At 38.6% G+C, this 14,579-nt stretch overlaps 1 protein-coding gene across 6 annotated transcripts in view; it reads right to left on the bottom strand.

Moving 5' to 3' along the window:
* RALGPS2 (Ral GEF with PH domain and SH3 binding motif 2) overlaps positions 1-14,579 on the bottom strand; it is a 134,260-nt gene that overhangs the window by 81,763 nt on the left and 37,918 nt on the right. For all 6 annotated transcript variants that reach the window (XM_055724484.1, XM_055724485.1, XM_055724486.1 and 3 more), the window contains exons 4-5: positions 10,813-10,863; positions 2,259-2,342 (exon numbers count right to left, since the gene is read on the bottom strand). In XM_055724484.1, coding sequence (XP_055580459.1) covers positions 2,259-2,342; positions 10,813-10,863 — 135 coding nt within the window. The remainder of the gene's footprint in view (positions 1-2,258; positions 2,343-10,812; positions 10,864-14,579) is intronic.

Genomic DNA, 14,579 nt, shown 5'->3' with positions numbered 1-14,579 from the left:
TTAACAACTATCCAACATGCACTTCAAGGTATCTAAGGTTCCCTTTAGCAACTAGCGATGCTTTCCAGGGAAACAAGATTAGCTATTATGAAGAATGTATTACTAAAAAGGCAGATATTTCTAGCATCTTATTCTTATTGCCTTTGTTGTATGCACATAGCCAGCTTTGTATGGATTTTTATAAAAACTAAGACTGAACAAAAAAAAAAACCACCACCCCCCATCAATCTAATAATCCAGTAAAGAGATTTGATAAAAGTTCCACAGAGTAAAATACAGAAACATCCTTTAAAAAAATTAAAATCTAAAATGGCCACAAAACCAGAAAGTCATTAGGACGAATAAGAAGGGGAGACTTAAGAGAAGTTTACAATAATAAACTAATAGGATGGTATGATGGAATTCCTATATATTAAACTAAAACCACTGTATTTAGAATTTGTCAAAATACTATTTAACAATAGAGTTAGCATTTTAGCAACATGTAAGAACTTTAACAGCTACTTTTAAAGCACAGGTATCTCCTCCTGGTTCTACCCTGTGATACAAGGCAAACCTGCCTTCCCTCCGTCCTTAACTTATTTCACAGGTTTAATATTTTTAAACAGTGACTCTGTAATGACAAATGGTCAGTTTGCAGACAGCTGATTGCTCATTCCCATGATAAGGTTTCTTTCCTCTCCTTCCTTCTTGCTTCTAAAAGCATGCTTTACCAGTTCCTTAATATGTCCCAAGCTGACTTTCTGTTTAGCCAGTTTCTGCAGTTCTTTAGTACATTATACAACAAATGAGAAGTGAGATCCTTGATGAGGTAGACTGTTTAACATAGCCCTTACTACAAAAACATTTCAGAATATTCAGGAAAATAAAATCTTTGAAGAAATTACATGAATAAGCAAGACAGCAGATATTGGAATCACTGGCATATCAGTGAGATTAATGTAAAAAGTATTAATTTTTACACTAGCCTGAGGCTGGATATATGGTTCAATAAAGGAGCAACTTCAAAAACTGTGTCAGGAAAATGTCAACTAAATGCAACCTAAACAAAAAAAAACACAAAACCAAACAAAAAAACCCTAACCAACACACCACCACCACCCAAAACAGCAAAATTCCACTCAAACCCCCCAGATTTCAATAGATGGTACAACTACAAGATGTTTGTGGTGTTAACATTGTCTCTTCAGTTAAGAGAAGAATCAGGCAAGTGTCCAAAAACCATGCCCAGACAAGCATTTCAGTCATTAGAAGGTTAAGAAATATTTTAAGTGTTGTTGATGAGAAGTAATACAATTTGGTCATATCCTGAACATGAGCAATAATGAAAAGTGAGACAGTAAACAACTGATAGAAAAAAACCCCACATGATAGAGTTTTGGTCTTAGTTTTAGATGATTAACAAAGATATCTGTAGATCTCAGACTGGGTACAGAAGATAGGTCTGGAATAGAGCGTGTAAGTTTGAGACATTATTAAACATTTACAAGAGGAAAGATGACTAACAAAATTACTTCATCTGAAATACAAAATATGGCATTACATTAAAAAAACATTACACTTCTGAGACTTGGTTCCTTAACTACACAGGTGGACTCCTACAGCTTTAACTGCTGAGAAAGCTAAAATTCTGATCATATTTTAGAAGTTGATTTTACACAGTGAAATTTTTAAATGAGAAAGCCATGAATCTCAAATACACTACCTGAAAAGTTATGTCAGATAAAGAGTTAAAGAACAAGTTTTGTACAGTAAAATTGTTTGGAATTTTTAAAGTTTGCCCAGAATCACCTTAAAAAGGTAACCATACTGACAAAAGGCTTATATTTCTAGGTACAAAAAGATCTACATGGAACAAAAGACACACAACTAACACAGAAAGAAATTACATCAAATTACTACTCCAAAAATCCTGTATGGTAAGGCTTTAATCTGCAATTATGATTCTGTATTTATGTAAAGGACAGCCAGCATTTATGGGGAAATAAGAAAGCCAAACACTTAATATTGCCCCTAATATTAATTAGGCAATATTGCACTTAATATTCATCAGTGACTGCTATTTAAAACACAGCTATTTCTTCAGTACTGTTCTGATCTTTCTGTATGTCTTGAGGATAAGAAACTCCTTACAGCAGATACTTTAAGTTTTCAGGTAAACAGCTGTGATCAGTAATAAAAGTGATGTGCCAGAACACACAATTCCGCAGACTTTTTAAACATGCACGCGTAACAACACTGGAAAAAAAATAACTCACGTGATTGAATCTTCTGGTGAAAGCGACAGCATTTGGTGCAGAACTGTATTTCTCTTTTTTATTCCAGCCACAGCTTGCCAGCTCCTGCGAGAACAAGGATGAAAATCCTTTTTTTTTCTTTTCTTTTTTTTTTTTTTTTTTAATTAGCACATAACACATGTTCAGAGCCAAAAGCATATAGAGAGACAAATCCTACAAGTTTCAAAATAGCTAACAGGGTAATAATACATTGAAGTAATAAATATAGTTACACTTTTCAGGTTTCTTCTGTAAATTGAGATTTCACAAGTGTCATTTCTGAATTGTTGCGAATTATTAGATTTTCACAATCATCCTTTGTTGACTTAGGGACTTTCTTTTTAATTCAGCTCTTATTAGAAACCAGTTAAATAATTAGAGATCCACTTTGTTACCATGGAAAATCCTGCTTTAAATGTGCATCTGAGCTAGGGAAAAGGCATCTTCTTTTGGCTTTAATTGTTTCCTGAAGATACTTAAAAGTCTATTGAGAAGATACACCTTTACTAACTCAATCTAAGACATGTCCCATTATTTTAGTTTGGCATGTTGCATTAAAGAACTACCAAAATTGTCATTCTGTGCAGCAACAATAAAAAAACCCCTATTTCCCATCTTCCCTTCCAAAGGAGCCCATTTTATTTTAAGTTGAACAACACCCAGCATTTAAATAATTTTCTGGAGTAGAAGGGAGCCAGGAGGCCTGCTTAAAAGTTAAAAAATAAACCACATAATTCATGTACTTAAGTCACCCTAAAAACTACAGGTCTCAACAACTTAACAAATTACTCATAAAGGCTGAAAAAGCATTACTTTATCTACAAAGCTACAATGCCTCTTACTTGTCCATAAAACTTAGCAGATGGGCAACTATATCAATCTTCCCTGTTATCTACTACCACTTGATTCCAATAAAGCAGTTTTAATGAAAAACAAACTAAACACACCAAAATAAGCTCTTCTATTCGTATACAACAGCATACAGATGTAAATACATAGAGCATATAGCACACACCTATTCCACAGTGCTACCAAGAAAAATAATCAAGACAGTTTAATAATTGAAGTGGCATAATAGCAAAGTACAGCCTTTCATTTTCATTTATTCATGCTTTCTTTCCACATCTCCCACTCTGAAGCACTCTCAGTTTTATTATCACATTAAAAACTACTCTGTTTAAACTTTTACACTATACATCCAGCTACCACAGAACATAGGTAAGATGATTCAACAACGTATAACCAATAATTGTGCCATTTAAGACAGTTAAGAAGAATTTTCTGTCTGGATATTGTAGGCTTTAAAGTTTGGGTTGGGGTTTTTTTTTTTGTTTGGTTGGTTGGTTTTGGTTGTGGGGGTTTTGGAGGGTTTTTTTGTTTAAAAAAAAAGTTTGATTTTTTTTTTTTAAATCAGAAACTTCTTAACGTCTTTTTAACCAACGTCCCAAAACTATTAAGGAGTCTCATGCCAGTTAAGAGAGAACACAAATTCTTCCATTTGTTGGACATGCTGGTATTTGTTAGAGAAGACTGAGATGCTCCTGTCCAGAGGCACTGGGAAGAATATGGAGTCTCCAGCTTTGTATTTAGGGCCATTCCTTCAAATTTCACTAGGAAGTTCTGCCACCAAAAACCATCCTGGAAAGCACCGGCATGTTTGGTACAGGAATGTACATGCCCATCTCCTTATACCTGCACTGCAACGGCTGTGCACAGACAACCACCCAGCCCTTAGCTGCTCCTGCCGCAAAGGAGAGCGGGCTGCTGAAGAAGGAAGCCATCCGAGAGACTCTTGGTCACATCCTCTATCCCTCAGCATCTGCTAATGCTGCAGTTCCTATTGGAGTAACAATCACAGCTCTGCACCTGGGAGAATATAAGGCGATTCATCCTTATTGGCATCCGATGATTGCACTTCCTTAACAGCAGACAAAAATCAGTTGCTGTCTCAGGTTTAGGGAAAGCATGATAATTTCTTAATCATCCAGAACCTGTCCTTGTACTATTTAAATTCTCATCACCAACTAAGAAAACAATGATGATTCCAGGCAGAAGTGACTCATTGCCCTGGCACTGTACATCTAAGGGCTTACATGGTACAGACACCAGAAGCAGGCCTGACCTAGCTAGCAGCCTGCTACCACTGAGGTTTGTGGCACTGATGGGATTAGCAACAGAAATGATATAATTTTCAAGAGAAAACATTACCAAGAATCTTTAGACAATATGTAAATAACAGTATTAATGTTAAGGTCAAATTTATATTTACACACTCCAAATTAGAGGTCTAGTATCTATTGGGCACAGATGCAAGACCTGACTCTCGGACCACAGACCACATATATATGTGTATTATATACATTTATCATTATTATTTCAAAGAGGAGGTCTCCCTGCTTTGACAGAAGACTTAGACAACTGAAGCCTCTGCTCCAGAAAAACCTTGTTGAGATTTTCACTGTCGCACCGGAAAGAGAAAACAATGACTGCCAGGGAATAAACTTCTCACTACACACTGAAATCTAAACAGCAGAAACAGCTCCCAGAAAACATTCCTAGCAGATTCTTTTGGCTACGTAAGATTGTTACTGGATTCCTGGGCCTGAGGCTGGCTATAAGGTTGTACAAAGATACAACCTTATCATCCTTAACTTGGAAGGAAAGGTGTTTTCACGCAGTCTCACAAGAAAAGGTAAAGACTTAATTGGACATTATTGACCATATCACATACTGTCTAAAACTCTGAAACGCTAGTTCAGTCAAGAATACAGAATAACCCACCAGGGCTGACTGAAATTATAAGTTTTCCAAGTTAAAAAGAAAAAAACCAGACAAAAAATATTCTTCAACATTACTGCAGGTTTTTTAGCATCTTTCCTCACCATTAAAGCTAAACAGATGAAATCTTTTAGAAAGGCAATGTTCTGTGATCTTGCACTCAAAGGGTATAACAGGGTCACCACATTTTGCTCCAAACCAGAGATTCCTCAACACTTCTACACATGCTGCTGGTCTACACAAACACTTCACAGGCACAGCAGCTCCCAGCTCCACCTGCATGGAGCACTTGCTTCAACCAGTCTTCTAACGGTCCTTTCCCTGCCTCCCCCAAAAGCTTTCAACTCTGTAGTAAGACCACAAGCTGAAATAGTCATTTGTGAAGGGTACCATAGGACACAAAGGCACAGGGATGAGGTATACGAGATGTGAGAGTTACAGGTGGATTTGGACTCCTAGAGTGGGGTGGGTGGGTGGGTGTGCGCGGGTGTGTGTGCAGAGGAGGGGAATATTATGAACTCTGACTACAGGAGGTAGAAAGGAGGCAGACTGTCAACTGGAGACAGGTAGAAAAACCACATTGTAACAGACTTAGGCTTAAGATAATTTGAAAAGACACAGGTGCAGCTGAGAGAAGACAGGTATGGGATTGAGATGGTTGCAGAGTATATGGGGTCCCGATAAAATGACAGAGCCAAAGGCACATTCTCTCCTACACACGCCTGAAGCTCAGCACAGAAGCAGAACAGACAAAGCAGTCCCGATAACTGCTAGTGGTAACAAATTTGGGAATCCTTTGGCCCTATCGACGTTCTTGAGTGAAAGCACACAGCACTAGATACTGCAAGGCAAAAGATTCTGCTCCTGACCTGAAAGGTACACATCAGAATCCTCTTATTGAGGTGCTGGGGCACCGTTACAGAGGCCCTCAGGACCTGGGCTATCAGTTCAGCTTCTTCAACAGCTTAAGCCAACATCTACACTGCTGTTTAGGGACAGACACAGGAGAGGCATACACTTCTGAGAGTTCACAAAGCCCTTCTTGCCCTCCCTTTAGGAAATGCTCCTCCATCTCATTTGCAAGACCCCTCTCCCCTGTACAGCCAGCTTTCTTTTCTTGTGGCTATAAACTAAAAGTACTTTCCCATTGCTGCCTGTGCACAGTTTCTCGGTATTGTTACCTGACCACTCTGCTCAGAAGAAACTCTGTTGTTCAGAACCCTCTTATCCCTCACTAGAACCTGCTTGCCTAAATTCACTGCCCTTGACACTGCTCACCCCGCTGTCCTCAGGTGCCACTAACAGGAGAAACCACCAAGGTTTTTGCCTTCACTGCATTTGGTCTGGGAGAAGTAATACAGTCCTAAAGAGCATGGACCTGACTCTGCACACACTCCTGCAGTAAAGCATGCTAATTTGCTGAATTGGAATTCAGAAACCATTCTTCTATAAAAATACTCATATTTTCGCTAAAGAGACTGTGCTATCTATTCCATTACTTGACTTCAGGCATGTTTCTTTGATCTTCCTCTAGAATTGCACTTTTTCCACCACAAGTTTCAAACCTGAGGTATTCACAAGGATTATTTCCTTTGTCTGCCAGTCAACTCGAGCACAGAAGCCACCCCACCACAACTACCAACATCTTGTTACATGTAATTTCTTTAAAATGAGGGAAAGACTGAAAGATTCAGGATCAAGAATACAAAAGCTGAACTTCCTCTGTAACTCGTTTTGGTTTTCATTCCTTTTTGAATCTGTAAAATTTTGGTTTTCTTACAAACTAGTACAGCGACACAAATTATAACCTGTACCACATGGCAGAGAGACTGTGCTTCTCATTAAAAACTTTATAGATGGATCAAAGTGAAAGTTTCAAAAATAGGAGGAGAGAAAAAGCAAGGATTAACAGCGGAACCATTATACAGTTCACAACAAGCAGAGACGCATATTCAATAAGCAAACGTTGTCTTTTTTTCGTGGCCTAGACTAGTTAAGCAAAGGGGATAAAGGATTTAAAAACAATAGCCCAGTAAAGATTTTCAATGTGAGTACATATGGATAAGTAATTTTGGGGGATGTATTAAAATATGAAAAATAAGTAATAAGATTTTCCAATAAAAGCGAGCTAATGTGTTCTGCAAGGGGACATCTGGCATTTAGTTAATGCTAACATAGCTACCAGCAGCACAACTGAGCAAGTCTGTGACTACCTTTTTACTTTACAGTCACTGCTCTCTAGAAAGCCACCACCACTGCAACAGAAAGAAACCAAAAACCAACATACCGTTTGTCATTCACAGCGAATAGAGGGAAATCATGTGATTGACTTGGGAAACTCCTATCTTCTTTTGTTTCCCAAAAATGAAAATGCAAATTCACTGCATTCATACAGACGTTTACGCAGCAGAAGCGTGTTCTTTATCACCTTAATTTCTTATACTGCAGCCCACTAATTATTTAATTAACAAAGAAACAGCAATTCCTTCTATTTTCTTTTCTCCTAAGTAACTTGCAGGCATTTCTCATAATTAGGAAAGGTGGTTTCCAGTATCACTTGAAGCGATACAGTCTGCTTAAAGCTCAGGCAGAGGATCATGTCACTATATACTGTGACATGCTAACTGTTCAAGTCCATGCCTCCAGCTCACCCTAAACGTAAAGTGATCCACTCTACCTTAATCCTGAGTTAGGTGGGCTACACATTTCTTCCTAAAAGCATAAACCACAAAGTTGTAATGGGTGATGTGCAGGAACCGTGGCACACACATGAACCCATGATATCTGTAGGCAATTTGAATATAGACAGAAAGAATTATATTTATTTGCTACAGATAGAGGCAAAAAGCTGTAGAAGCGTGTAAGTGTGTGCTATAAGTATGTTCATTGATTTTGACGCTAAAAGAAAAATTACTATATATTGCTTTAAAAAGTGGTTCAGCTCTGGTTTTTGTTAAGGTAACCAAGATGAAATTCTGAAGGTTTTTTTTTTAAAAAAAAAAACATACCTACAATACTTTAAGAAAAGATTTTAGCATAATGAAGAAAATGCAACACAACAGACAGCTAAGAAAAACTATGATATTTAAAGAATATTGCTCACAAACCCTTAAAGATGGTAAAAATCCATCTCCAGTTATTTTAAAAATTATGCATCTTTGAATAGATCTTTCAGAATGCTTATTTGGGAAAACAAAACACATTAAAAGCTAAAAATATTACTTCTATACCATTCTACAGAGTCTAGGAAGCAGATGAGGATTCACAGCCTGTACAACAAAGATTTGTTGGTGAGTTACAGCCATCTGTAATAAGCACCCAGTTTTTGTATCTTGGCACACTGGGAAAGATGTTGCTTATCTCCCACCATGCATGCAGATGATAGCTGTGAAAACTGGTATCAGTGCTAGTAGATACTCTATTTAGAATCAAAAAACCAAATTCTATCAATGCCTTTTAGTCACTCATTAAAGCCTAAGTTTAGAAAGTCCTTTTATACAGATGAATTCACCTCAATATTGTTCTGTTTTCTAATTAAAAATTCAACAATGTTCAAGTGCACATGTAAAAGCGTTATGTAAAGATCTACAAGCCAAATCAAGACACAGACACAGACCACAGCCTGATAGATACTTCAAAGAAACTCAGGTATCTACAACACTTCATTAATCTGCGTCAAGACATCTTTAGGCAAACTAAGTGTTCCATGTCGGTTTTCCCCATCTGCAAAACAGAGAGGAAAGCATTTCATGTGTCTAGCTTCTTCTGACCTGAGAGTTAATCTGTATTCCCTTTTCCATAGAGGATTAAGACAATTCAGAGGCACATCAGATACAAGACGACAGACCTCTGTCTACCTGTTAAGCAGCACTGATGGACAGGTAATACTTGCAGGCTGCCTGTGCTGTCAACTGTTTTTGTACAAACACTTGAAGTGTCAAAACAGCTACTCTTCCTCCTCATATGGATATTTTCCAGTGGAGACATCGCATAAATTCTACTTATGCAGTAAATACAGATTTCTTAAAAGGAATTACTTTATAGAGATAGTCACCTGTTCTCTCACAGCTGGGTTTTTTTGGGATACGGTTCATTATTTTATTCTGCTTTCCTCTTTTACAGTTTACAATAATGGGTTAGAACAGCCAACAAAATTACATGTACTTTCTTGGCATTTCTTCTCATCTCTCAGAGACTTACTGTAGGTCTGCTCACACAACAGAATCTGAGATACAAGAGGCAGCATAAGAAGAACAATAAATTATGAGGTATGGAGTACTGGATCACTGCCACTATGTCTAACTTCCTTGCTTGCTTGCTTCCTTGTGGTTGTTACACAGCTGACTGCTCATCCTGTGCAGTGCTGGAAGCAGACTGCAAAGAGTAAACTACCATCAAGTTCAAGCAGCGGACTTTCTTTATTAACAGATCATTACACAAAGTTCTAACTAGTTAAATCAGTGTTCTGATTTTTCACTACTCAGTACCTTGAAGCTCAGACTAGCTAGATATGAGGCACTGCATAAGAACACTCAAGAGTGTATTCAACATTCGGGAGGAGGGTGAACCCGACAGAGCAGTAACGTTTAACATTAGAAAAAGTTGACAAACACGTATCAGGAAAATGTTTAGAAGAATCAGATAAAAGGGTAAAATGCTTTAAAGTTTTCAAACAGCTTTTTTTTAAAAAAAAGAAATGGAACCTATTAGAAGATCAGGATAAATGTATTCCATCAAAAAAACTCTAAGGATACCTGGGAGGGCGGGGGGGGGGGGGGGGGGGGGGAGGGCAGGGGGAAGCCAGAGAGATCAAATGGGAGCCTCTTTGAAGGATTTTAGAGAAAAAAAAACAACCAAAAGACCCACACAAATCCACATGGGTTGGGAAATAGCTTGCTGAAATCATGAAAGCTAAATCATCACAACATTTTCAAGTACAGATCAAAAGGAAGCCTTCAAAAAATTTGTGGGTACACAAATGATGAAATCAACAATCACAGCCAAGAGATTCAGCAGGTTTCTCCACTGGATACAAAATATTCTTCAGTGTGCCACAACAGGGACACAACAAATGCCTGCTACCAATAAAGTAGCATATGATAGCCTAAAGGTGACTGATGAGCTGAAAAAGACTTACACACTATTGATGAAGTGGACAATAAACCTTCAAAGTGCAAAACAACGCCCACAGGAAAATGCTAATCATGCAGAAATAAGAATAAACAAATTAATCATCTATTATCATCACAGAAGATTCTAAAAACATCAGTTCAAGTCAGGTTGCAATCAGAAAGTAATATGGCATTTTACGTAAAATAAAACAGAAGACACAAATCATCAATATATTATCCCAATATATCCACAGATCACACTCATTTTAAATACACGATGTCATTACAGCCATTTTTCTTTTTTCAAAAAAGATATGAATCAGTTAGGGAAACTGAAGACAGTACGAGGTATGGCATGAGGTATCAGGAGCTGAAACCTAAAACATTATGATCAGAGTAATCAAATCAAGATGTTTATAATTCAGAAACATTAAAACCCAGATAATTCATCTCTGGCACTAGCTGAACATATTTAAATACCAATACTTCAATCCCCAAACTAACCATTAGTTCCAGATAGTTTTGCGTAACAAAAACCATCTGCTTTGGAGCTATATGAACTGGGACAACGTTGCAATTCCAGAAAAGTTATGCCACTGTATAAATTCTTCATGTAAATCTGAAAACAAACCCAATAAACCACTTACCTCTGGCTGAATTGCTTTGAATACGGGGACATCCATTAGTGTTATCTGACCCTGAAATTAGAAAAAAAAAAATCATAAATTACGTTTTAAATTAAACTTGTATTCCATTAAGTTGCTATGCTGCATGAGAACTGTATTTGTTCTGATTTCTTTTCATTATTTGACTTTCATTTTGTAGCTAATTTCAGAGGTTTCGGCTCCTACCACAAAACTGTTCTGCAAAAACGGAGGACAAAGCGCTCTAAACTTCACATTTAGTAAAATAAACGAATTATGATAGATTATTCTCGGGAGCATAATCCTGCAGTTACATATGCAAGTCAGAGCTTGAACTCAGAAACACAATATAAGAAGCTATCCAAGAATATAAGAAACTAACTTTAGTTGCTCAAGGACAGTTTCTCTTCAAACTGAGTCTCAGTCTAGGTGTTACACAATTCTATTGAAACACCCCTAAAATTTTTCAATCAACACTTGAACCACATTTGAATAATTAAGCTAAGTAATTGTTCAGTTGCACAGCAACACTTAGAATTAAATACAGGCCATCTCATGGCCAGCAAGTCAGAATCAGGAAGTACATTCTCGTGTCTGGGATATCTGTGGTTTCCCCTTTATCTTTTCCAAAGCTAAACAGAGCCAAACACCACATTTTGCATTTTGAAACACATTCACAGAGCCCTATTTTAAGTGTACAATTTAGGATTGCTGCCTGGCTATGAATGAAAAAAAAAAAAAAAAAAAAAAAAGACCATCTCTTTCAAAGAGTATGTAGGTAGCCCAGAAATACCAGTGCCATCTGAGTTAGGTATCACAAATACCCTTTTAACAATGAATCCAAGGACCTCGTTTGATTTTCTCAGATGTGAGCTGCACAGCTTTATTCCCATTTCCTTGAAAACAGTGTTTCCGCCATTTATACACTCTGCTGTATATATACACTGACATGTTTGTGACTCTCACAAATTGCAACTGCCATCGAATGCCATTGCTGGCTAGCAGAATAGCTTCTCAGATAAAGACAACCTTGCAGAAAAAATTTAACTAGGATGATCTACTTTCAAGAAAGCATCTCTTTGCACCTGCTCTAACAAGAAGTGATGTGTCTTGCCAAAGACGATCAAATCTACATTTTGTTGCACATCTCCTTGACCTCCACATCTATTTTCAGATGGGTATTTTGGCAATCAAGCATGACCACAAAAAACCTGTATAAATCAGTCCCAGTTTCTGTAACCAACATACTGGACACAATCATCTGGTATTTTGTAGTACAACGTCATTGAAGCGACAAGCCTTTTATGTGTTTCCTTTTTACAAACTTTCTTTCCTGGGCTCTGCTTTAATTGGTTGCTCCTTCTTCCAAACAATGATGTTTGCAGACAACACCAAGCTGGGCAGAAGTGTTGATCTGCTTGAGGGCAGGAGGCTCTGCAGAGGGACCCGGAGAGGCTGAATCGATGGGCCCAGGCCAGCTGGATGAGGTTCAACAGGGCTCAGTGCCGGGTCCTGCAGGTGGGTCACACCAGCCCCACGCAGCGCTACGGGCTGGGGGCAGAGGGGCTGGGAAACCGCCTGGGGGGAAAGGGGCTGGGGGTGCTGGGCGACCACCAGCTGAACGTGAGCCAGCAGTGTGCCCAGGTGGCCAAGAAGGCCAACAGCATCCTGGCTTGTACCAGAAACAGCGTGGCCAGCAGGAGCGGGGCTGTGACCGGCCCCCCGCACTCGGCACTGGGGAGGCGGCACCTCGAACCCTGGGGTCAGTGTCGGGCCCCTCACGACAAGAGGGACATTGAGGGGCTGGAGCGTGTCCAGAGCCGGGCAGGGGCTGGGGAAGGGGCCGGGGCGGGAGGGGGCGGCTGGGGGAGCTGGGGGGGTTCAGCCTGGAGAGGAGGGGGCTCAGGGGGGACCTGATCGCTCCCTACAGCTGCCTGACAGGAGGGTGTAGCCAGGTGGGGGTCGGTCTCTTCTCCCATTTAACAAGTACCAGGACAACAGAAAACAGCCTCAAGCTGTGCCAGAGCAGGTTTAGATGGGGTATTAGGAAAAATGTCTGCACTGAAAGGGTGGTCAGGCACTGGAACAGGCTGCCCAGGGAGGTGGCAGAGTCACCACCCCTGGAGATATCTAAAAGATGTGCAGATGTGGCACCTGGGGACATGGGTTAGTGGTAGGCTTGGCAGTGCTGGGCTAATGGCTGGACTCCATGGTCTTAAACTTTTTTCCAACCTAAATGATTCTATGATTCTATGTTTTAAAGTTTTATTAGATTTTTCTAGTCTGATTTCTACAGTTAGAATGGTCTTGAAGCTAATAATCGAGACACTTTCAGAAAACATTTATCCTAAAAGGAGTTGAGGAACAATTTCATATACTTGTTTCTAAATCTTCCTTAAAACTTTAAGATTATAAATTCAGAATGCCCAAGAAAAGGGCTTCCCTATGAAGGCAGCACTTACCTAAGTACTGCACAGAAAGTGTGTACTACTGTGTGGGACAAACTTGCCTGATACTTAGGTGTGTGCATTATTTCTTCCCGCTCACTAAGAAAGAGCGGATACATCCCAGTTCTGTAAATCATCTAACCACGTACCCATGGCTGTGCAGGCGCAAACATCAAGGAATTACACTTTCTTACCTGCAGAGAACACTCAGGAGACAAAGGGACAGAAGGAAAGCATGGATTCATTTTTCTAACCTGATCAAATCCTGACCATAGAACAGCCACGCATTACAGCAAGAGTTAATTCTTCCTTTTGATTTCCAAGGTAAAGAACCTAGTCCTGAAAAACCAGCCATAGAACTCAATCTCTAGTCTCCTGTTTCTCTGCTAAATATGTGGCTGATTGAATGTATCACTATGCTTCTCAATAAGGGAAATGAATTAGAGAATTGGTTGGGTTGGGGAAGGTGAAAACAGAGGAATGGGCACTTGAATAGAATTTGAATATAGGGTATATGAAAACATCTTAACAAAAGACCCAGGCTTTTAAATGGTTATTCACATTTCATTGCATATACTACAAGATTACAACAGTACAATAAAAGTGAGCCAGAGAATGGATTCATTGTTCGCAAAGAAGAGAGAATGCTTAAAAATATGTTGCCTTTCTTCCCATCCCTCCAGAATTGTCCTCTTAATCAACCTGAACTGCCTTGGCTACATTAGACTATTAATTGCTTCAGTAGTGACTCCTAAGCAAATAATTACTTTAAGACAAGATCAACACCCAACACCGATGAAACAAAGACCATTATAACTTCACAACAGAATTCATTTAAAATCATGCATTGATTTTGATAAACGGTGACATTAAATGGGTAAATTAACATTTGAAAAACACATGAATCCTGAAGTTAGAGATTAATGTTTATTACTAAAAAGATTTGAAATTGCTATTAAGTACCTTACAGTATTTGAAAAAGCAAGTTTGGAACAAAAAAAAAATTCAACAGAGAAAATTCTTTCTTCTAGTATCACATTGATATTAGGCTGATTTTTCTTTTTTTTTTTTTTGCTTGTTTGGTTTATGCCTCTTGCTGCTTTCACTAAAATCTCCAGTAACACTGTATCACATTACCTCTTGTTCAAGAAACATCCCTTATGGAGGTTCCTTTCTTAAAAGAGCTTGCAATTTCCATTAAGAGTTCCAAGCACTTAAAAAATTGTTCACAATTCAAGCGGCAAGTAACTGACAGCTGAATACCTAAACTGATGGATAAAAAGCCATTTGAGTTTGCAGTACCTCACATAAGAGTTTAAAAAT

This window comes from Falco cherrug, chromosome 12, assembly GCF_023634085.1.
Source record: "Falco cherrug isolate bFalChe1 chromosome 12, bFalChe1.pri, whole genome shotgun sequence".
NCBI lineage: Eukaryota > Metazoa > Chordata > Aves > Falconiformes > Falconidae > Falco > Falco cherrug.
The sequence above is the reverse complement of the archived record's forward strand: the minus strand, read 5'-3'. Positions and strand labels throughout refer to the sequence as shown.